We start from the raw sequence: 24,837 nt of genomic DNA, 5'->3' as shown, positions 1-24,837 counted from the left end.
AGGGTTTTGCCATTGGCTTCAGTGGAATAGGAGTAGACATGCAGCTGGTTACAGGTGTCATGGAATGTATTTTCCCATTTTTATTAATCTGCAACCCCTTGATTTCCTCAGAGAGAGAATAAAGGATGGGCTAAGCACGCACTGGAATCACTCCAGATAGCAAGTAGATCTGTCAGGATCAGACTACAGTGGAACCCTCTTATACTGGAGCTGTTTGTTTCACAGAACAGCTTAATTATGCAGTTTGTTTACTCTAACTGGCCTCACAATCTGCACACTGCAGAGTACTGATATAATTCAGGACATTCATCCTCCTTTTCTATGAACAGTTTCACTGATTCCAAGCCCATTGTAAATGGGTTCCACAATACACATGAAAATGCGTCTTCTTGACAGTTCCTGTGTCAGCCTTTCTTACTCAGACTCAGTGGTATGTCTTTTCTGGCAAAGTTCCTTCCAGTGGCTTTTAAAGAAAAGATTGTTGATTTACTTCTACTATATTAAGGCCCTGTTGAAAGATCAGGCTATCACATCAGGGAACATTGATACCATGAAATCACAACTTGGTTCCATCCTGGGATCTTCAGAAAGGGTTAAATTAATATCCCCAGTGATGCATGCTTGTTTGTAGGAGGATGCTGGCTGTGACTGGAAAATGCACAAACCCTGATGGGATATTAAACAAGCTTTCTTGGAATTTGCACTTTTAAAATAAAAGCTTCTTTTTTTTTTTATTAAATACTCTCAGCTCAATCAATCTTATCAGATAGATAACTTTGCACTGATGAGAAGAGCAATTTCAATTCTGGTTGCCAATAACTACATCTGAAAGAGATTTAACAAGCAGAACTGTGAGGAGCTCTGTTATGATAGCAAACGTGCTTTTGTTGAGTGACCCTTATCAGTAACATACTGATCAAAAACTGGCAACAGTGTAAGAAATGTTTAAAGATGTTAGTGACCAATGGGACTATATGAGCAAGGCTGAGGGTTGTGCTCCCAAATGGATGACCAATACAAGAATGTGTTCCTTTAAAGCAACAGTGCAGTTGTAACACGGGATCCCAGCCTTGGTTGGCAGACTCAGTTAGTCATACACAACATGTTGCAGTGTAAAGCCGGCTCCTGGAGCTCTCCCAGTAAATAATGTTGGATGTTTTCTGGTGTGTCCCCACAAGGCAGGGAGACATGTCATGTACAACCAGTAGCAGGGTTCTCAGGATACAGCTGATCATGATCTTCAAGGCACATTCACCAAATTGTGCATTTTTAACCAATCATGTGCTAATATGTTACAAATATGCCCAAATCCTTATTTTTAGCATGTTACAAATTACACCTGAGATTACTGAAATGGAAAGATTTTTTAAAATCTAATTGACTTTTCACATGTATGCTGTTTGTTTGCATTTTTGAGTTAGGACAATTAAATAGCTTAGTCAGTTTTACTTTTGTTTCTAGTCAGTTTCACTTATAGGTTCTCTGGTACTTGCAGAATACAGGGAAATATTGATCTGGTTTCAAAAACTATTTCCAGTGGAACTTAAAATCACAGAAAATGTCTACTGGTTGCAGGGTTGTGGGGTTTTTTTCTTTTGTTTGTTTTAAAGCCTCTTGTTACAAGCCCTAACTTTTGGGCCACATTTGAAAGGGATGCTCTTTAGGAACACAAACATGAGTGAGTACATGACCTCGGAATTACAACTCATGAGTTTCTCTAGGCTTTTAAAATATTTTAATCCTTACCCTGCTTAATTCAGGGAATGGGAGGTTATGTGCATAGAAAGCCAACATGTACGTCTGCTGCCCAAGCATTTTAACAAGAGAGAGTTAAAACATGCATTTCAGTTTAATAAACTACAGTTTAACCACTGGTGTTACAGGCAGTGATGATGAAGCTCTGCAGAAGATTTCTGAGCTCTGCAACAATGTTTCATTTTTCCACAAATGTTTTCCCTAAAAGTTTGTTCTTTTCTTTTCTCTATGTGACTATTGTGGGACTCTGATGTAAGTGTTACAGATTTGCATGACTTTTCATCTGAGCTATTTAGAATAGACTAGCTGTCTCCTTGCACTTAACGCCTTAATCATTTGTGGGATGTGTTTTCATTAACTGATGACTCCGTTGATGATGTGACTAGACTTGTTTGCCTGATTAATATTGAGCCTGACTTATGTTTTGAAAAGATGACCCTCCTGACACCCTTTGTTATTATGATTGCTGTACAGTGTGTGGGGGTGGCTGTACTTAGCTTCTTGGTTTGGCTATGAAACAGTTGCTGTGAGATGTGTAATTTGTCCAGTTACCTTCTGGAAATGCATACCTTTTGAATCTAATGAATGAAAAGGGATTGAGCTCCAATGCTTTCATTGACTCATTAACTAGTATGGAAGAAGTAGGATGAGTGACCCACAGCAAAGAAGATGAGATTTTTGCTTTTGTGTGACCTTGTCTTGCATTATAATAATATGATTTCTAACATGTCACCAATACAATATGTGACTCTGAACTATCCTATTCTCCTATGGGAATTTAATCAGTAAGGTGGTCATGTCATTGGGCAAAATGAGTCCTTTGCTCATCCACCAATCACATATGGGACCAGGTTCTGATCTCTGCTATCCTGGTGTAAATCCATTGAGATTACTCTGGATTTTCAAAAGTGTAGAGGAGAACAGAGTCCTGTCCATAATGCAGCGATTGCTGAGCAAATGCTCCGCTACAAAAGCTCCTTTGCTGCTTCATAATGGGTTTAGTCCTTTCTCAAGGAGGATTTACCAGCCTACATCAAACCATAGACATTAGAGATGACCACGACCTATTAGGTCATGTTCTCCATCTCCTTGTCAGTAAGTACACAATTGTTCTCTGCTAGCTTCAGCCCCGACTCAGCAAAATACTTAAGCACGTACGTAAGTGCTTTTTACAATCGGGGTTTTAGGCCCAAATCCTCAAAGATATTTGGGTGCCTAACTCCCACTGATTTCAGTAGGAGTTAGGTACCTTAATACCTTTGAGGACCCAGGTCTAAGTGCTTTGCCTGGTCTAATTTTAAATGTCTGAATCATCGAGCTTCAGCGTGCTGCTGAATGTCGTTTCCCTCTGAGCGAATTAAAGCTCTCAGACTTGCCTTGGTGATCATTGCAGCCTGAGGGGAGACACTCCTGTATATAATGGGCTTATAATTATTGTAATCATGGCAGCAGCCTCAGCGCTGGGAGCTGAGCCATAGAATTCATCCAGGTGCATATGGAATGCTCGTCTCTCTCACATGCCATGCCATGCTGCTTCCCAGAGCAATTCCTGTAGGTCTGCTTGGAGATGCGCAGGAGTAAGTGTGACAGGCCAAGACCCCATCCACACACATGTAGATCAGGCTGACGTGTGGCCCTAAGCATGTCTCAGAACAGATGTGCTGGAATCAGTGAGGGAGGTGAAGGGATTTGGCTGGCCACTGTTGCTCAAATACAACCACCTACTGACTGGTCTGGGAAACACTTATAGCTGTTCCTCCAGTGTGTAGAGAAATGCTCTGTGCTAGAGTAGCTGGTAGGGGAATGGGTGTTGATGACCTAAAATCCTGCACCAAAGCTTCAGATCATAATAAAACATTTTAGGAAGCACGAAAAGGTCACCCAGCCGCATGTGCCCTCCCTTTCAAAGAGCATGTCAGTCCCGATGTATTTCTATATCCCTCAATCCACTCCTTCTCCTAAAACAAATCGAGCTATCTCTGGCACTCATCAATATGTTCTTTGCCTCAATATCTTTTCCCAGTTGCTTATTGCACATGTTGTTTATTGGTCAGGCTAGTGCCCTTAGCATGAAGTACAAAGTTCCCTGTTTATTTTTAGTTTCTTCTACAGCAGAACCTGGTTTAGAGAATTTACCTCCATCACCATTATCCATTTCTCTTCTCCACTGTCATGGCCACAGAAACCACCCCTACAGCTGACACTAATTGACACTCTTGTTGGCAGCCCTTCTTCAGTAACAGCCCTGCTGTGGCACCAGTGTATGCTGTGCCGTGTTGGACCACAACTGTAGAATACTGCTTTCCCCGTCTGTGTTCGGAGGCGACGCCCTGTACACAGATCTCCTCCCTGCTGCACTGCAGAGGGTGTAGGATCAGTCACCTCCATGGCACCTCCTATCCCTCCACTCTAGATTCCATGGAAGGTACTTCCTGGGTCCCAAACCCACAGAGTAGGGTGGTTTAGACAGTCATTGTCCCCCCCCTCCCCTCCCTCCTGGAGTCCAGGTTGCTAGCAGAACACAAGTGGCTAAAGTCGGCGGGTTTTTGTGGTTTCTATGAAGTGAGTTGGAGGGTCTCGGTCCAATTCCTGGGGGACAAGTGCCCATCTAGCAAAATCACCATCATCAACAGAGTTAATTGGCCGTCAGCAAAGAGAGGTAAAGGACTAAAGCAGCTGGAGACTGAACCCTCAGGCTGTGGAATCATAGATATTTAATATCGCTACAGTCTTCCATATTGCTACTGGAGTGACTGAGATAGTATGAACCATTACTGTACAGTAATGTGTTTTTTGTTCTAATAAGGGCACCCACTTGAAGTGCTTCCCTTTAGAGATTCTGCATCTCGCAGTGAACTGAAAACACAGCTATAAACAGAGCCCACATATAAACTGTGTTTTTGAGCAATTATGGTAGATAAGTGATTAATACCAGTGTGGCATCTTGCATGCTCTCTTAACAAAATGATGTAAAACTGAGCTTTTCCTGAAAATATCATTTTCCAGGTGTCAGAAAAAAATGCTGTACAATGAAAATAAAATGTAACCAGACTTATTTATAATGTGATTGAGAGAATACTTAAGATTTTCCCACACTTTTTTTTAGAACTGTCATCATCTGTAAAACCTGAAATCAGCATTATCCCTGGCCTCTCTGTTTTAACATTTTTTGACACTGCTTGACATTGCTGGGAAAATAGACGTTTACTGCACTTACTGAAAACCACTAGAGGCCATAGTCCGCCCTAGCTATTGAGATGACAGATAAATTGATACAGGCAGCAGGATCTAGTGGTTTAAGGATACTATGGCCTAGTATGTGGAGAGGCGGCCTGGTCTAGTGGACTATGATCATGACGCTCAGGAGCTATTAGTTTATTTCAATAGGCAATGGACAGGGCCATAGGATCTGAGCTATAAAAAAAAACCCACCTTCACAAGGGGAGTAGCTCCCAGCGCGGCTCCCAGCGCTGGTACAGTGTCTATACTGGCACGTTACAGTGCTGAAACTTGCAGCGCTCAGGGGTGTGTTTTTTCACACCCATGAGTGAGAAAGTTGTAGGGCTGTAAAGTGCCAGTGTAGACAAGCCCCCTTAGTCTCACCATCTGTGTAATAAGGGTAGTGTTAGAACTGAGTGAATAATGGATTTTTTGGTTTGGGGTTTGATTCAAACTGGATCAATTTTTTTTTCAATTTTTTTTTTTGTCAAATTGCAGAACCTGGAAACGTTTTGTTTCTAATTGACTGAAACAATTTTTGTTTTTTATTTTGTTTCAGGTTGACCATAATGTTGACTCCAAATGAGAGGTGGAATGTGATCGAGTTTTTGTTAAAATTCAGCCATTTTGGGTGTTTTTCACATTTAAAAAAAAATTGGCTAAATTTGAAATGGAAATGCTGTTTTGCATTGAAAAGTCAAAATGAAACATTTTGAAATAGTCCCAAATTCAACAAATAGTTCTGGGCTGTGAAAAATGCCTTTTCCTAAGGGGAAAAAAGGTGTCTCTCAGCTGTAATAGTAATACTTATGACAGGTTTCAGAGTAGCAGCCGTGTTAGTCTGTATCCACAAAAAGAAAAAGAGGACTTGTGGCACCTTAAAGACTAGCAAATTTATTTGAGCATAAGCTTTCGTGATCTAAGGTGCCACAAGTCCTCCTCTTCTTTTTGAGTAATACTTATGTATCTCATGGCAATTGATTAGCTGAGTACTTTGAAGACTTAAAATGCTAAGTATACTTATCAAGAGTTTAAGGATCCTCTTATTATCACATTTGTGCACTTATCACTAGTCTGAGAGGTAGAAATTGCTATTTTTATGCTGTTCTAGATTATTATTAAAAATCTATAGTTTAACTGGACCTTGAGCCAGTGATTGTCAGTAATATTTGTACAAGCAGCAAACACTTCCAGGCCCATGACAATTCAGAATGGAAAAGATATAAGCCATCAATTTAACTATAAAAGCACTGTAGCAAATTGTCTGCAGAGGGGTAGGAGGTTTAGCTGGAGCTAGGTACCATTTCATTGATTCATACTTTGTACTACCCATTAAAAATATCATCTAATTTAACTGACTGGATACACCATACCAACCTTGGACCACAATCTGCCAGTACTGTTAATGACTCAAACTGCCTCCATATAATAGCACTTAAAATGCTGCACAGACATTAACTATTAAACAAGCATTTGCAGTCTGCACACAGCAGGCCAAATTGAGTTACATCAGTGAGGTCTGATTGTAGTCAGAGTGGCTTTGGAAATCTTCCAGCGTCCACTCCTTTCTGGAAGCAGTACCAGGAACTGTGGAATAGATGTCCTGAGGGAGATGCAAGTGAATGGAGTTAGAAGAGCATTAAACATGAGGCAAAACTGTAGCAGTTCAGAATACAAGACAGCATGGCAAGGATGGGCATATTGAACCATTACTGCTTATACTAGTGCAGCCATACTAATTCACCCAGGAATGGCTCGGTTCTGTAGTTTGAACACAGCCAAAGTGGACAATGCAAAAGGAGATCTAAGTAACTCCTCAAGTTCAGTTACAAGTTTGGGTTTTTTTGTTTTGTTTTTTTGCTGAGGTGAAAATGTTCCCTTGGTGTATTTGTTCAGATCAGTATGGTGCCAGAAAGGTTTTCCTAAAGTGATTAGCCGTTTCATTGATCTGTGATCCAAATATGATTAAAACCAGCTGTTTATGGAATCTACATAACATCAGATGGGCTGTTAAATTAGTCTAAATTGCATTTAAAAAGTCCAACACAACTAATAAACACACCATAAGCTGGGCCCACTTTGGTTTCTGACACCGCAACCATTGTTACTAGAGTATGATATATGAACCCCATTTCTATTAATCTCTGGAAGATGCATGGCTTTGGGGTGGGATTAGTGAAATGAACAGCAGAAGCCAAGTCACCACTGACCTTCCTTATCCTTTGTTTTCACCATGTAGATTTAAAAATGCTGTTGTAAGTGGTTGAGGTAGACATGGATGATGCGTGTGAAAAGCCTCGTGAGGCTAATTGTGAAACAAAAGACTTAGTGTTCTCAGATGATGAAGAGCTTGATTTATTGGATCACATGGTCAAGAACAGAAGGCTCAAAAAGAAGGAACAAGCTCTTGAGGTACTTCCATATTGGAAAAGGTGCTGCAACCAGCAAGGTTGCCTGGATTTCCTGAAGGACATCTCTTTTTGGAATGGAAACACTGTTTGAGGCCAACATTCTACTTTCAGTCTTGCAGATGGGTCTGGACTTGGATATTCAGCTCTTCCTACAGGTGTGGAATCTCCTATGGGAGTTTAAATTCCACACATATAAGAACAAATCAGAGCTGCAAAATTAGGAGCTAGCTTTGAATTCTTCCAAAGTTTTGAGGTGTTTGGATGTGAGGTTTTGGAGATACACAAAACTCTCCATTTCACTTTGCATTTACTTAAGGGAAATTTTTATTGTCATATTTTGAGGGGAAGACAGCTGGGGAGAGGGGCCAGAACCAAAACTCTTGATCCAAACACCCGAAAACTTTGGGAGAATTCAGAGCCAGATCTATACATATTCAATATGGACCTAATCCAAAGCTCATTGATATTAATAGGTCTTTCCACTGATTTCATTACTTGGATGGGCTTTGAATCAGGCCCTATATTAGCAAGTATGCTTTAATTTGTAACAAAGACAGACAGACATATAAAGGATACAAGAGCATACGTTCTGTTCTGCCAGAAAAGGTTTTAGCATCACTCATGTTCATAGGAAATACAGCCACAAGGCAGACAAGTCAAAGGAATAACACTTAAAAGAAATCAGAGATGGCAGACATGAGGAAGCCTTCCAGATCTTTGGGAAAATGGAGGCAGCTGCTGGCTGCTCGAATATAGGTCCTAAGAAATCAAAGGTGGGAAATCTCTACCAATGGGTAAGTTGGAACAGTTACACTCTTAACTTGGCTCAAAGAGAATGAAAGGGGTATTGTTGCGGTAAAAATAATACTTGTTGCTCTAAAGTGTCCTTATCTATGGCTCTAATAATACCTGAGATCATTAACAGGGGAGGAATTTTGAAAATCTCAATGACTTCTCACCAGTTATGCTCCATGTTAACTCCCTGAATTGCTGTCTGCCGGTCCCAGCCCTGGCTCTGCTGTGGGTGGCGAGGGAGAGAAGAGACCTGGCCTTTTTGAAGTCTCCTTGCCTCTGGATGGTAGCTCCTCAGGCTAGAGTGCTGCCCCCTCTCCGATGCTACTATGAAGGGAAAGAGAGAGGGTGGCTGCTCACAGACAAAACTGTGAAGTGGGCCACCAGCACAGAGCCCTGCCCTCTCCTCCCTACCCAACGAGCATCCCAGAACTATGCAGCAGTAATTTCTCTGTTGTCAGGGTGGCTCTGCTGCCCCAGTAGCAGCCCTCTCCAAAGCTGCTCCAGGATCTACTCCTCTGATGTGCAATTTATTCTGTGGATGACTCCTATTCCAGACATGGTGGCTATGTCTCTGGCAGCTCCACACAGGGTGCAGGATCCATGAAGGCCACAGGATTTATACCCAGGATCACCTTCTGCAGCTGTTCCAGTGGGAGCCTCTCCGAGTTCTTCCCTTCTGGCTGGAAGCCTCAGTTCTGATATTTCTATCTCGTATTTATTTTCCATTAGGTCCGTAGTGCTCTTCAGGAATTCAGAGATGAAGAGATCGTTGAGCATGGGCTTGTGGCACAGGCATGGGACCTGGGGGACTTGGGTCCTAGTGCCAGCTCTGCCACAGACATCCTCTGACATTGGGCAAATCATCTGTCTAATCTAAGGTTTCAGAGTAGCAGCCGTGTTAGTCTGTATTCGCAAAAAGAACAGGAGGACTTGTGGCACCTGAGAGACTAACAAATTTATTTGAGCATCAGCTTTCGTGAGCTACAGCTCACTTCATCAGATGCAACTTCAACACGAAAGCTGATGCTCAAATAAATTTGTTAGTCTCTCAGGTGCCACAAGTCCTCCTTTTCTTTTTGTCTAATCTAATGAACTCATCAGTGTAGTGTCTAAACAAAACCTCTTTGTACCAGTTTCCTCATTGGTACGAATGGGATAATGGGCCCACACTACCTCACAGAAGGATTGAGAGGCTAAATTAAACAGTGTTCACAAAGTGTGGTATGACCTTTGGTCCGAAAATGCTATAGCAATATAAGAACAGGAGGACTTGTGGCACCTTAGAGACTAACACATTTATTTGAGCATAAGCTTTCGTGAGCTACAGCTCACTTCATCGGATGCATTCGGTGGAAAATATAAATAGCAATATTAAAAAATTCATAATAAAAAGATAATGTAATGGTCCCACTAGATATTAGCTTTATGCTGCAGAGGCCTCAAATACTTGTCACTGCCAGAGGCAGGGTAATGGAATGGATGAACAAATAGTTTGATCCAGTGTAATGCACCTCATGGTCTTTTCACATCATTTAGCTGGACCCTCAGGGTTGACCCAGGTCAGGATTGAGGTGGACTGGCAGAATGCTTCTCCTTACAGTGCCTGGTCTCAGCCTCTCACTTTACAGAGCATGGACCTCTGATAATGGAGGCCATGTAAATACCACAGATAGCTAGATCTGCCAGCTATGCAACAAACTGCCAGAGGCTCAAGCCTTCAGACCATACTCGGGCCCAACTTCTGTTAATTTCATTGAGAGTTTTTCTGGTGTAAGGATTGCAGGATTGGGGCCCAAGGCAGATTTGGGGTACTATCAGGTAGAGAATGGGAGTGGGTGGTAGATGCCAGGTTAAGCTGCGTGATGGAGGCCCACACTACTCAGGCCTGGTGTAAGCGGGAACAATTTACAGTGAAGCCAATGATATCTGTTCCCCCTGAAACCAGGGCAGATTTTGGCCCTATGTGTTGAGCAAATCTAAGTACTTGACAGAACATTGAAAAGTGATTTGTATGTTATATCACTTTATAGTCATTCAGCTACCATACACTCATTATGAATACTACCATATTATGGAGAATCATAATACGCTGGCCTGCTACTACATAAGCAGTTTGCTACACAATGTACGTAAATGCATTTTTAAACTGAGCAACACTTTCAACTGCTTTAAGATTCATCTAACTAGTTTCCTGTGTGATTCTCACAAACCATAACTGGGCCATGCTGTAGCTCTGTTGGGTGAACTATGCACCAGTGGTGACCACCACGACACAGTTGTCTGTTTGCTGCTCAGGGTGCTTTCTCTCTCTCTCAGACTGTTTACCCACCTGGGGAGTGGGGCTACCCAGGATTTGAGACTAAAGCGGAGTTAATCTGGCACCATTAAACTTAGGCAGCCATGATAGACCTCCTGGCAGATTGCCTGTGAGTCGTACAGTGAACCGTCCGCTTGTAGCTCACTTATGATGTCTGAAGGGATCTATTTTTAAGAACTCCACATCAGTAATGTAACTGTAAGGCAGAATTTCAATGATTCTGTTCTGAAATAATTTCAGAGTCCAGGCTTTGTCCGGACAAGGTATCTGGGTTGGCAGCTTGGCAGAAGTTCACGGGCTTCATCCAGTTGGCATAAAATGGAGAAGATTGCAGATGTCCTTGTCTTTTTTTATGAAGAGGCTGCCTGTGAAGGCTACAAGTCACAGCATGCATTGTTCCCTTTTGAGTGGGCCTTAGGTTTTGTGGGGGCCTAGACGACTGATTTCTCAGGTGCCCTGGAGCAGCATTTGGGGTGGGGAGTGCCAAAATTGGTGTTCTGGTACTTTTTTTCTCTCCTGATCATAGGGGCATAACTTAGAGCAGTCTCGAGGCTTATGTAAATTGCGCTAGCTTATAATGCCTTCCTAGGGGCCATTACTCCGGTAGGGTTTATTGAAGCACAGTGCGCTCTAGCCATGCCTCCTAAGTCAGGAGTCCAGAAGGGTGATGGTGTTGAGCTGGCTACAGGGCTTTAAGCCACTCAAGGATTCCCTCATATTGGGGAAAATTCTCAGCTGCCTATTTAGGGAATCTTTAAATGGGGATTTATTAGGGATCCAGTCTTTGTTTCTTCATCTCTAAATGTGGATAATACCTACCTGCCCTACATGAGGTATCATGAGGATGAGTAAATGAATATCTGTACATCGCTTTGAAGATGTAAAACACAATATGTTACTCCTGTTTCAACAAAAACTTCTCTTGATTCCCCACAGGCACCGCCTAGACCTCTTAGACCTCGCTTCAGGAAGAAAAGTACCTCGACCTCTACCACTGAAACCATGTGAGTGCGATGAGCCAATAGCACCAAGATCCACAGAATGTCTCTCTTCTGCCTTAAAGAGCTACTTCCTAATTATGTAGAAAAACAGCAGTGAGATGGATGTGATTTGATGTGCAGCACTTCAGACATGGCCTTTCTCTCTTCCCTTAAGTTACATGTTGCTTGCATTTTCCCATAACATGAGAACACTCTCACAGGTGGTAACAGTGTCAGAGTCCCCTGTTTCATTTGCAGAATACTACTCAAGCTAACCCTGTCAGGCTTTACATTTGCAAATATTAGTTGAGTCTGCATAGTTTTAGCTTGTGAATGCAAACAAACAAAAAAATACTCAATAGCTCTCAATGATACTTTGACTAATGTATCTATTTATGGCTTTATCCTTAATTAAATGGACTTGCAGGAGCCATAGATTTTTCTCCCTACCCTTCCTCCATCTTATAACAAGACTGTGACTGACGTGAGATATTTTGAATTCTTTCGACTATACAGAATGTCTGAGACTTATTAGCAAAAGTTGAGCTGCAACTCCATTTCTTTTTCTGCAAGTAAATTATGTGAACTCCAGTCAATGTGCTGAAAATGTAGAGACAACAACTTAGAGATGATGAGAAAGAGAGATGTACAAGAGAATGAACTGATTTCACAAAATAAAGTAGGGGAGTCTTAATTTTGATACTCCTGAGCCAGAAGAAGTGATATATTTTGTAGAAAATGAAAGAATTAATCTTATAACTTTTGATCAACATTTTATTGGCAGTTCTACAATATATGCAAGCCATGTTTGTAATAACTGCTACAATGTTAACCAGAATCACATTAGCCATTGATTTCATAGGGTAAAATTCACTATCCTCATCTGCATGTAGGAACTCACTTCAGGTGTTTTGCTCTCCTGGTGCAGATGTGGGAATTGCACTCCCACAGCCAGAGAAGAGCATTGGAATTGAGCTCTTCCCTGTGGCTTGGAGAGAATTTTGCCAGTATGTGGATTCTGGTTTAAACCATGAGACTCTGTAGTTTGGCTGGTGCATTGGTATCCATATATAAATCCTAAATACAAAAGAAGAGGAAGAAGTTGTAGGATTTGTGCTTAAAGTTGGTGTCTCCTGTAAATGTAAAAGCATGTGAAATTCATAAATGAGTTAGTGGCCCTTTGTGTTTGCTCTTAGCCCTATCCCATAGACTAGAAAAACTTTTAGAATCATGTGACGTATGATTGCCATTGATAACTGATCAATAAACAGACTTGATTATGAATAATATTGTTAACCTAGTTCAGGTACAGAAGTGGCCCAGCATGCCAATAACTGGTTAGAGTGCACCAGACTCAGAGATAAGCATATCCGATGTGGCCTTTGTTAAATATTATCTCCTGGATAGGCTTCTACATCTCAGCCTTCTTACTAACTCATCTTGAGGTAATCTGAAGCTTCCTTAAATGGTTTGGGAAGTAAAAATTACTGCTGTCCCCTCCCCACAAACATTTGTATCAGTTTGGTTAGTAAGAGGAAAGGGCAAACAGACATTTCTTGCGATTGCCACAATATTTGGACCTGTTATTAGAAAATCTGATTTCCCTTATAAGCACTGAGTATATTGTGTTTTGTGAAAACTATATGCTAAAAAAAAATGTGTTCTAGATGGCAGTTGAAAAATATTCTGTCATTAGAACACACTCAGCAAAAGCTTTGAGTAGCAAAGCTTATGTATTTAAGTTAAGCAGCTTTAGAGTCAATTTGATTTTTCAGCAAAAATTAAAAAAAAAAATAGCAACGTTGCCTGAAGTGTTAGTTGAAATTAAAATCCTGTTTCAAGCAAGCTTCATTTTCAGTTGCTACACAATAGGGTGCCATAAGACAAAACGAAAGCTGACAAGTTTGCACTCAAATTATGCCAAAAATAAAAATATATAGCTGCATAATGTTTGATGAATTCTACTCAGTGTATTAACATTCATCCTCACTAAAGTTATTAAATGTCTGACCTGCTGTTTTACTGTAAACTTGACTGTTTTGATTTTCTTAAATGCCGAGGTGAAACTGTTGACAAGGGAGTTGCCTTATCTCTCAAAGACATTCACTGTATAACTGAAAAAACACAAACCCCACTTTTCATATCGCTGGCAAAAATGTGTTATCAACTGAGCTGTGTATTTGTGTATAGACTGACAAGAAATGTGAATGCCTAAATACGTATGCTTAGTGGTATAGTGTTCTGTACACAGGCTAGAACAATCACTTGCTTTGAATTCAGTATATTACAGACACAGGTTGTTTACAAATGCTTCCTCTAAAGGTCTGTCATTTTAACATTCAGATCCGTATGTTTATTTGGGATCGACATCAGCCGTATGTTCTTTAGTCCTGACTCTTCTCTCAGGCACTGTCTCCCCTTGGGAATAACTTCAGTTCAACAATTGTTGTTGCTACACATGGGCTGACCCCTAGCAGTAGACAGAGGCAAACCTGGGTTTGCATCAATTGAACTAATCAGAATATCACATGCTAACTGGCCCTTTAAGGGGAATGGGGCTCTAGCCCCTCCTCTGATTAATCAGTTGCCACCCAGCTGAAGCAGTAAGATCAAGGAGCAGGTAGCATGAAGATAACCTGGTTTTCATCAATAACAAGAACTCAGGTTGGGGGCAAGGCCCCCTCCAGCATCAGTCTTCAGCTCTGGGGAAAGAACCCAGTGTATATGACTCTCAGGTGGTTGTAAGCCTGTCTGGAGTAGTTAGGCCCCTGCAAAAGACCCCAGCTCAGGCAATGATATGTTGAATGTGTTATTTTGAAGAAATAAAACTAAAGCCTTGAAGAGAAGGGGGACAGAAATCCTGTGGCTGGAGAATGTTCTTTGGTGCCTGGGCCAGTGAATTAGCCTGCACGTTTACACAGGATTTATCTTAATTATGAATGGGGTAAACTTTGAGCAACTCACTGCAAACCCTTATGCCTCCTTGTCTAAATGTAACTATCAGTACCAGTGCAGCTACAATGATTGTTGAAACAGGGCTATTTTCAATTACAGCCAAGACGCCACTTACCCTAGTGTAAATTGGGAGTAATTGCCAAGGGAATTATACAAGTGTAAACCTGGTATAACTAAGAAGAGAACCAGGTCTTCTGTTTCTAACAACAAGGGGAGAAATTACCTTGTGATTAAAAAATAAGGACGAAAGGCTTACTAGAAGGATGTAATGCTCCCTGGCATCATGTAAACAGCCTGCTGCCTTTGACTGTGCTCTGTGAAATATCTGTGTTCTCATGTAGTAATATCTATATATTTGTGACAGAATGCTTGTTAATCAGTCTTCTTTTGCTGTTTATTTGTTTCGGGTACCTGTTTTGCACCTAGCACGTATTTAAAATTGTAAAGAACACTATGCGTACTCTTGAGATTCACACTTATACAAACATATTTAAGGATCATAACCTTGCATTTAAAAGAGGTTTCTTTCCCATGATCAGCGTAAAAGATCTGTGATAGGACAGTACACTTAATGCCTCATAAGGATGGACATTACAACAGTATTCCAAAGGTTGGAGTTTTGCTGGTTTTGTTATGCTTGATATACATCCTGAATAAAGTCTTAATCTTTTCTTTAAAAAAAAAAATCCACAAAGAAAGCATCTTCAGTCTGTTCAATGTATCTGGCAGGCCAGAATACTTGTTACTTTTATTATTGCATTATTTAGTTGTCTTAATTCTTGCTAACTGTATATAGATGTATTCACTAAATGCTGCATGTCCTTCAGAACGCCTTTCTGTATTACCAATTGGTAAAAAATACAGCTACTAAACCTGTTACCAGTGAATTCATTGGACTACCACAGCTTTATTATAAAGTAAACCTTGTCTTGTCAAACAAGTGATAATAGAATTGATTGACAGAGGCTACAGTAAAGAGAATGGAACAGTTTGAAGCTACTATTGTCACATTGTCTACAGGCTGCCAAGTTTTAAAGAATGCAAGGGATTGGGCCTTAGTAAAAGCAGAAGCAAACATATCATCCTGACCTAGAGTGTAAAACTAAAATCACATACATTGTTTCATATAAAAAGGGCCATGTGTGTACCAAAATGTGTAGTGTAAATTGGAGCCAGAATTTAAAAGAGAATTAACAAGCAGGCAATTATTCACAATTAATAAGAAAGCAATGAAAATTCAGTTAATGCAGACACTGAGACAGCAACTATCTTTTTGTTCCGTTTGTACAGTGCCTCGCCCAGTGGATTCCTGGTCCATGACTGGGGCTCCTAGGTGCTTTGGTAATACCCATTCTATATTGTTTGTATTTTTCAAACTGCTTTAAACATTCCCATTCTAATATTAATTCTTAAAATTTAGCTTAGATGTTCAGCCACATACCCTATTGCAAGAATCTCACCACGAGAAGTTCAGAATATTTAGTTGAATCAAAATTTCTCACCTTTTCCCCTTGACCCTCCTCCACTTTAAGTGAAATACAATAACCAAGTATGACTGAATACTCCAATCACAATCCAGAATTAGTTTATTTTGGGTGTTTGTACCAATAATTCAAATCAGACTGTATATTTGCATGTTACATGTAAATGTGGAAAAAATGACAGACTATAGCTATTTGTCTTTGGAAATGCATAAAAAGATCCCAGCCTACATACAATGACATGTATTGGGCAGTAAGAGGAAAAACAGAAGTGTGAATTGAGACACAGAAGAGAGAGGTTTTCTACAGTCGAAGGTTTGTGCGATCATGATACTTCTGGAAGGGATCATCAACGTACCAGTTTCTTCTCTTCCAGAAAGAAGTTGTCATTTTATCAAGGAGTTTACTTTGAGTTTTATTGCAAAACACTTGTTCCCTCAAGCGTCTTTTCTGGGGAATAGACTTTTTCCATAATTTTTTCTTGTAACCAGCCTGTCAGAAGACAAAGAATTCTACATCATTTTACCATAGACGGATGTATAGCAACAACAATAACCTATACCTCAACAATCCCCATACCCTGAGCAAGTCAGCTTTCAACTCTCACCCTGGATTTTCTTTGTTTTTTTAATCTTCCCCCCAATCACTACTGACCCCTAGAGGAAGGAAGGCAACTGGCTCACTCTTAAGTAAGGGTAGATCTCATATTTAATAAAATGAAAGCCTTACTTTTTTCCTTAACCAAAGGCCACAGTGCAGTCGGAGAAATCTATAGACCACAGATTTTACAGATTTCCTCTTTCCTTTTCGAAGGCTATAATATGTGAGAGTCCTCACTGGCTGCTGAAGGACATGTGGCAATAAGGCTGTTACACTGAAATAAAGAACAGAAAAGATGAAGTATGTAATTTAACAAGAACTAAGTGGTCTTTCCCCAGAATGCAGCACCTGACTGACTCCACCTGGAAAACCCAGAGTGGCTTTACACCAACTTGCCTGACAAAATTTAAAAGCAAACTGATCTAACATTTCAATAGGCCATTTGGCTGAGTATTGACATATACATATCTAGTGCATTGCAGTGCAAATGTCTGGCTGAGTGAATTTCAAATATTATTATTTAAATTATCGTAGCACCTAGGATCCTTAGTCATGGACTAGGACCCCACTGTGCTAGGCACTGTACAGACAGTTTTCTTTGGTTCATAAATTTTAAAAATGGAGTTGAGAACTCAGGGTAGTGTAACACAAGAGCTATTTCAGGTGCAAAGTTAAAATTACATGTTTTAACATTAGAGATCTGGGGCTTTCATTATTTTAATTAATAAAACAAACACTAGTTTTATAACAAGGTTTCTTATTGCGATGAGCTGAGATACATGTTTGAGGCACATTCCATCTTGCATCTTCATTGAAGGGTCTTGAAATGATACAGGTGGGAGAAGGAGTTTTAAAAACTGATCCCGCTTGCCAGAGTGAAAAGTGGCAGCAGAACTTCCCATGCCAAATTGGGGAAAGATGCTACTTTTCAAAAGTGTTGATGAGAATATGGAATTTGGATAGAAATCAGGTTTAACCCTAACACTTTCCTTATAAGCTTGTGTACACAGGTATTTTTCTTTGTTTCCCATCATTGCTCTAGCACTGGTTCAACCTGCTCTGAGCAGAGTTAGGTCAGTGACAAAAATACTTGTGGTGGTCTACATTGCATTCCAACCATTGATGCCACTGGTTGAGCTGAACTGTACACTGGGCTAATGCAATGGTGGGAATATGAAAGAAAGTTCTAGTGCTGACTCTAGTGTGTATTACACTCTGCAAATTTTACAGCAGGCTCTTTGTTTTTCTAATAGGTTTTTATGTAACATTCACCCTTTAAAAACACACCATACCTGTTAAAGATGGAGAGAGGACACCCACATGACCGATCACTAACAGGCAACAGAGGTTTCGTAACAGAGGAAGCTAATGGTGCCTGCACCCAGTTGAAACATCGTATGGAGAGTCCAGAAATAAGACGGATGTTGCAGGAGCTGTTGTAGGCCAACGGGACCAGAAAATTCAGAGGTCTTAAAATCCCTATGGTGAAATAATAGATAATACCAGGAAAAGTTAATGAAAAAAGTGAGCAGTGGATTGAAACCGCCTGACACCTTAACCCATGTTTTGTGTTGCGGTAGACATTAATACCACTTAATTACAAATCTGCTAGATTCCCTGTTTAGACACTTTGCACACAGCAGACAGTGGGATTGGCAAGGGTAATCATCAAAATCTCACTGGCTGAAAATGTAGAGCCAGATATTCCTCAGACACTCTAACATGTAGGTTCAATATCACCAATGACTTTCATTCTAGCACCAAATTCAGAATCTTCAGCTTCTGGGTGTGTAAGTTTTTGAAGATCTGCCACCTAGCAGTCAATGAAAATCAAGGAAAGTTTTATAATGATGGTTGACTGACCAAGACCCTGTTGGAAATACTATGCTGCTCTCATGTACATTATCTTAAGACAGCCTTTCAATAAGTATTTTCAGACTAATGATATCTAGAAATAAGTCTTCTTTTATAAATTGTAAAAGATTGACATTAATATTGATGCTTTTTTTGCTCATTTATGAGCTGAAACTAAATATTGCAAAGAGAAAACAAAAGTCATTTACCCATTACGCTTTATATACACAGAGCGCTTCTGAACAACAACTTTAAACATGACACTTTCCTTTCAGTGTTTAGCACACAGATCACCCTGTTTCCTCTTCGACGTTTTAGAAATCATTTAGCTAGGCTTCTGGCAAGACAGATCAGCATTTCAGAGCACTGCACACCATCCATGGTTACAGGGAATCACAGCACCAACAAGCTGCAGTTTGTCTAAACCAAGAATGGCCAAAGCGTGGCTCACAGGGAAAACACACTCATGGCATAGCCACAGTCATCTTCAATATGGAAATGCACCTCGCATAAATGAGATTCCAACATGCAGTTCTTCATCCTGACCCAAGAACTTTCAGGCTGGAGGACTGTGTTACGTACAACCCTCATATCCAATTTGAAGATGAGGTCACCTACATCATGTTCCATCAGTTGCCTGTGGATGAGTGAACTTTTTAAAAGCTATTTATGAGACTCACTAAACAGGGTGAGGACAAGCCAAAAGATTGGGCTTGTCACATGCGTGACCCTGGAGTATGGTGCATGGAGACATGTCCCAGCATGCAAAGCTTCATTTTGATTCAAGGAGGTACAGCAATAAAAATACCAAATCCCAGCATGCACTGCTTCACCTTGCACAGGATTGTCCATCCCAGTTTGAGTGACACAGCTATAGTGCATGCTGGGATTTGTCATCTCTGCAAACCACACAGGCCCCCATACCAACAAGGGCTGCCGCAATCCACTTCCAATGACACCCTTCCATCTCTAATACGTGGTCAGTGTGGGTAGGGGCGGCAACTTTCTACTCACACAAAACTGAACACCCTTGCCCCGCCCCTTCTCCAAGACCCTGCCCACGCCTTACCCCTTCTCACTCCATTCCCCCACCATTGCTTGCTCTCCTCCCCCACCCTCACTCATTTTAACTGGGCTGGCTCAGGTGGCTGGGGTGTGGGAGGGGGTGAGGGCTTCAGCTAGGGGTTCAGGCTCTGGGGTGGGACCAGAAATGAGGAGTTCAGAGTGCGGGAGGGGGCTGAGACAGTGGGTTAGGATGCGAGAGGGGGTGATGGCTCGGACTGGGGGTCTGGGCTCCGATGTGGGGCCAGGGATGACAGATTTGGGATGCAGAAGGGGGCTCTGAGCTGGGGGGTTTGGAGTGTGGGAGGGGACTCTGGTTGGCGGTGAGGGTGCAGGAGGGGGATGAGGGGTTTGGGGTGTAGGAGGGTGCTCCAGGCTGGGATCAAGGGGTTCAAAGGGCAGGAGGGGGTTCAGGGCTTGGGCAGAGGGCTGGGGTGAAGAAGGGGGGTGTGAGGGCTCCAGCTGGGGGTGCAGGCTCTGGGGTGGGGCTGGGGATGAGTGGTTTGGGGTGTAGGAGGGTACTCTGGGTTGGGATCAAGGGGTTCAGAGGGCAGGGGATCAGGGCTGGGGCAGAGGCTCGGGAGGAGGTCAGGGATGCAGGCTCCAGGCAGCCCTTACCTCAAGTAGCTCCTGGAAGCAGCAGCATGTCCTCCCTCCCGCTCCTACGCAGAGGCCTGGCCAGGCGGCTCTGCACCACTCCCTCCACAGGTGTTACTCCTGAAGCTCCCATTGGCCGGGAACCACGGCCAATAGGAGCTGTAAGGGCGGTGCTTGGGGTGGGGGACCGCATGCGGCACCCCCCGGCTGCCCCTACGCCTAGCAGCCAGAGGGGGAACATGCTGGCTGCTTCCCAGGGGCCATGCAGAGGCTAGAAGGGAGCCTGCCAGCCCCGCTGTGCGGCGCCAACAACCAGACAGTCAACGGCCTGGCCAGCAGGGCTGACGGGAGCTGCCAGGATCCCCTTTTGAGTGCGTGTTCCGGTCGAAAACCAGACACCTGCTCACCGGAAGTGTGGCCCCCCCCCCCGGTGAGCCTCAGCCCGAGGTTCCCCGTCCCAAATCCCCCAGAGGCAGCGAACTGGGGTAGCTGATTGTTAACCCAGGACAGGAGGATTCCGGTGGGGGCTGCCCCCGAGAGACCCACTGGTGGGGCTGCTGGAAGGGGGCAGAGAATTGATGGCCCCAGTGATCCAGGAGCTGCCGCCGGGGGGCCTCGCTCCCCGCGGCGGCTCCTCTCCCGAGCCGTTCACCTCCCCTGCATCCTCGCCCCGGGCAAGGAGCCGGCCCCCGCCGCTAGAGTCTCTCACACTGACCCGACAGCCTCCGCGTGGCGACAGCGACCGCCATCTTGCCAGCCGCGCAGACTGCCTACGGCCGGCAGCGAGGGACATACCGCGCAGGGGGCGGGGACTAGAACGGGGAGCCCGCGGAAGGGGCGGTTACAGACGGGGCGGGGGCGGGGCAGGCTACTGCTCGGCGTCGGACTGTGCTGCTGACGTATGTACTGAGCATGCTCAGTTCATCTGCTGAAGCCACTGCCCTTCCCCCTGCCCGTATGCCCGGAGGATTCTGCTGGCTGCTATTGACAGGGGTTAAAAAGTGGCACAGGGGCGAATCGGAGGAGGGGGGTGGCCAGGGTCGGAGCAGGGGGCAGCAATTGACTGGTCAGGGGGTCAAGCAGCTGGAGGCAGGATTAGGAGAGGGGCTATAGGGCAACATCAGGGCTGGGGGGGGAGGAGGAGTTAAGCTCGCGGTGAGGCGCTGGCAGAGGGCAAAACCCAGCAGGGGCCCCGGGGGTAACAGTTACCCCAGTGGGACTGAGACATCAGTGTTTGCCAAAATGGTGGGGGGCAGAGGGGGCTTTTTTTATTTCCCCTCTCACAGACAGCACCTCTCAGCATCGGCTTCCCCGGGCTGGGTTCGTAAAGGCGCAGGCATCCTAATGCCCAGTCAATGCATCTCCTCTTTGTCTGATCTAACCCAGGTTTCAGAGTAGCAGCCGTGTTAGTCTGTATTTGCAAAAAGAAAAAGAGGATGTGTGGCACCTTAGAGACTAACAGGTTTATTTGAGCATAAGCTTTCGTGAGCTACAGCTCACTTCATCGGATGCATTTTTGATCTAACCCAGTGGTTCTCAAAGCCGGCCCACTGGCCGCGGTTCACCACTCCAGGCCAATGGGGGCTGCAGAAAGCGGCGCGGGCCAAGGGACATGCTGGCTGCCCTTCCCGCAGCCCCCATTGGCCTGGAGCGGCGAACCGCAAGCAGTGGGAGCCGCGATCGGCCCAACCTGCGGACGCGGCAGGTAAACAAACTGGTCCGGCCCACCAGGGGCTTTCCCTTAACAAGCAGCCGACCGTCTTTGAGAACCACTGGTCTAACCTACTGAGGCTATGTCTACACTACAAATTTCAAAGCGCTGTTGTGGGTGCCAGTTCTCCTGGTAATCCACCTCAATGAGGGGATTAGCTCCAAGCACTGGGTACCAAGCCTGTCCACACTAGCGCTTTAAAGCGTTCAAACTTGCGACCGGGCGCGGGGGTGATTTTTCACACCCCTGAGCCAGCAAGTTAGAGCACTTTAACTTGCCAGTGTAGATAATCCCTGAGACTTAGTGAAACATTTTCCATATATCCCCTCAGAAACAAAGAATCACTTATCACTGTATCTGAATGCATAGGGTCTCCAAGCAGTTTCCCAAGTTGTTTTATCTGTTGCTGGGATTCCCTGAATTCCCTAAATTTTTAATTCTAATTTTTTCTTCTCATGTTTAGAGCAGATGTTTATTCTGTTGGATCATCTGACTTCCACTCTGACTGAATTTCTGGCCTATTGTCAAAACTTTGTTTTGAGTCAATCCACCAATGGTGTAAATATTGGTGATCAGACCAATCGTCCGCCTAATCTAGTATCCTGTCTTGTGACAGTGGCCAATGCCAGGTGTTTCTAAGGGAATGATCAGACCAGGCAATGACTCATTGAACCATCCCATTGTCCACTCCCAACATCTGGCAGTCAAAGGACGGTTTAGGGACATGCAGAGTGTGCCTCAGTTTCCCCTTGTGGGGGAAACTGCTGTGGGGGCAATCGCTGTAGACCTAACCCCTCCCTTTCTGCGGCTCCATCTGTGCATTATATGCAACATATGCAAGGGCTGTAACGCAAGAGACCTACAGGCCTGTATCCTGTAAGACTTGGCTTGAGCTAAAGCATTGACGTATGCTAGGCTGTGGTACTTGATACAAATAATGGACTAGGCTAATTTCTAACTAAATAAGAACCAAAGGGCCTCCGAAAAGTCCCTAGCTGTCCCTTGTATGTACCCTCCACCCTGCAAAAAGTCCCTAGTCAAAATGCAGCCACAGCAAATCGCAAATCTTGATAATGACAAGATGCGTCAGCACTGTGCTAATTATGAAGCTGATTTTCTATTTTCCTTATAAGGCTTTATTAATAATGCTTGAGTGGTGGAAAATTACTAATCAGTTTGGCTTGATCATGGACCTATATAAGACTGGTGTTAAAGGAGCACGGCAGAGACAAAGCAGGCTGGCACCTGTGTGTGCCCATCTCTGACTCTCTCCCTGCATGCTTGTACTCAATAAAAGGCCTCAGACTGTTTGAACCAAACAGAGAGTGTGACTTGTTTTTCACAACACCCTATGCATTTCTTAAGTCTCTAGATGGTGGGATAAGGGTGTGTAATTGTTGCAGAGCAAAGGGCCAGGGTACATAAATGGCCGACACTCTGTCTCCTGGCAACTGATGGCCTGGGCCCTTCCCCCCTGCAAGGTAATAGCTAAAGGTTTTGGAGAACAAAGGAATCGGGTGACCTCCTGGCCCAGGAAAGGGACAAAGCCCAGAGAAGGAGTGGCTGGAGAGTGAGTCAGTTTGGGGCTGGCTGGGGATGTGGAGTGAAGTTCAGATGTGGTTGTCTGGATCACTGCACCCAAAATGGACCCGGCTGAGGGGTCCTGTTCTCTGTACCTACAAGCTCTGTTTTAGACTGTGTACCTGTCATCTAATAAACCTCTATTTTACTGGCTGGCTGAGAGTCACGTCTAACTGCAAACTTGGAGTGCAGGACCCTCTGACCCACCTGGGCAGACTCGCTGTGGGAAGCACATGGAGGGGCAGAGGATGCTGAGTGCTCCAAGGTCAGATGTAGGAAGGTGGAAGCCATGTGAGCTTCTTGCCCTGAAGGCAGTCTGCTCACAGAGAGGAGACTTCACCAGAGTCCTGACTGGCTTCGTAGGGAGCAGTTCCAGAGCATCGCCCGGGGACTCCGTGACAATTATATTGGCTAACAGCCAATCTACTTATCCTGAGGGACTGATCTAATTCTTTGTTCAACCCATTCATAGTTTTTCCTTTCAAAATATAATTAACACACATCTACAACCCCAAGATACCTTTGCAACCACAAAAAGAAAAGGAGTACTTGTGGCACCTTAGAGACTAGCAAATTTATTTGAGCATAAGCTTTCGTGAGCTACAGCTCACTTCATCAGATGCATTCGGTGGAAAATAGTGGGGACATTTATATACACAGAGAACATGAAACAACATATACGTTGTTTACGTTTAAAAGGCTGTTTACAGACAGCCCCCCAACCTGAAGCAAATACCAGCAACCAACGACACACCACACAACAGAACCACTAACCCAGGAACCTATCCTTGCAACAAAGCCCGTTGCCAACTCTGTCCACATATCTATTCAGGGGACACCATCATAGGGCCTAATCACATCAGCCACACTATCAGAGGCTCATTCACCTGCGCATCTGCCAATGTGATATATGCCATCATGTCATAGAATATCATAGAATATCAGGGTTGGAAGGGACCCCAGAAGGTCATCTAGTCCAACCCCCTGCTCAAAGCAGGACCAAGTCCCAGTTAAATCATCCTAGCCAGGGCTTTGTCAAGCCTGACCTTAAAAACCTCTAAGGAAGGAGATTCTACCACCTCCCTAGGTAACGCATTCCAGTGTTTCACCACCCTCTTAGTGAAAAAGTTTTTCCTAATATCCAATCTAAACCTCCCCCATTGCAACTTGAGACCATTACTCCTCGTTCTGTCATCTGCTACCATTGATAACAGTCTAGAGCCATCCTCTTTGAAACCCCCTTTCAGGTAGTTGAAAGCAGCTATCAAATCCCCCCTCATTCTTCTCTTCTGCAGACTAAACAATCCCAGCTCCCTCAGCCTCTCCTCATAAGTCATGTGCTCTAGACCCCTAATCATTTTTGTTGCCCTTCGCTGTACTCTTTCCAATTTATCCACATCCTTCTTGTAGTGTGGGGCCCAAAACTGGACACAGTACTCCAGATGAGGCCTCACCAGTGTCGAATAGAGGGGAACGATCACGTCCCTCGATCTGCTCGCTATGCCCCTACTTATACATC

General features: G+C 43.6%; 2 protein-coding genes across 19 annotated transcripts in view; one reads left to right on the top strand and one right to left on the bottom strand.

Moving 5' to 3' along the window:
• REEP1 (receptor accessory protein 1) overlaps nt 1-15,309 on the top strand; it is a 117,412-nt gene extending 102,103 nt beyond the window's left edge. For 11 of the 14 annotated variants that reach the window (XM_043512699.1, XM_043512702.1, XM_043512703.1 and 8 more), the window contains one exon: nt 11,434-15,309. In XM_043512699.1, coding sequence (XP_043368634.1) covers nt 11,434-11,444 — 11 coding nt within the window. In that variant the 3' untranslated portion in view covers nt 11,445-15,309. Of the gene's footprint in view, nt 1-7,213; nt 7,387-11,433 lie in introns of all 14 variants that reach the window. The other 3 variants (XR_006280609.1, XR_006280607.1, XM_038400154.2) reach the window with 2 other exon arrangements.
• On the bottom strand, nt 807-20,893 carry MRPL35 (mitochondrial ribosomal protein L35). Of its 5 annotated transcripts, none has more exons than XM_043512710.1 (5): nt 20,742-20,893; nt 17,806-17,992; nt 16,643-16,787; nt 16,272-16,405; nt 807-825 (listed from the first exon to the last, which is right to left on the bottom strand). In XM_043512710.1, coding segments are annotated over exons 1-5 (501 nt in total). In that variant the 5' UTR covers nt 20,776-20,893; the 3' UTR covers nt 807-824. The 5 variants fall into 5 exon arrangements, with proteins under 5 accessions (XP_043368645.1, XP_043368644.1, XP_038256079.1 ...); XM_043512709.1 differs by lacking the exon at nt 807-825 and adding an exon at nt 13,263-13,591; XM_038400151.2 differs by lacking the exon at nt 807-825 and having other exon boundaries at nt 16,001-16,405; nt 20,742-20,892.
• Between the last annotated feature and the right edge of the window lie 3,944 nt (nt 20,894-24,837).

This window comes from Dermochelys coriacea, chromosome 4 (genome assembly GCF_009764565.3).
Source record: "Dermochelys coriacea isolate rDerCor1 chromosome 4, rDerCor1.pri.v4, whole genome shotgun sequence".
Lineage (NCBI taxonomy): Eukaryota > Metazoa > Chordata > Testudines > Dermochelyidae > Dermochelys > Dermochelys coriacea.
The sequence above is the reverse complement of the archived record's forward strand: the minus strand, read 5'-3'. Positions and strand labels throughout refer to the sequence as shown.

Bases quoted from the DNA above. Each gene is read 5' to 3' on its own strand.
- MRPL35 (XM_038400151.2), bottom strand. From the start codon at position 20,775: ATGGCGGTCGCTGTCGCCACGCGGAGGCTGTCGG. The intron at 17,993-20,741 runs GTCAGTGTGAGA...ATTTCACCATAG, and splicing joins CGCCACGCGGAGGCTGTCGG to GGATTTTAAGACCTCTGAAT. The intron at 16,406-16,642 runs GTAAGGCTTTCA...GTCTTCTGACAG, and splicing joins GCCTTTGGTTAAGGAAAAAA to GCTGGTTACAAGAAAAAATT.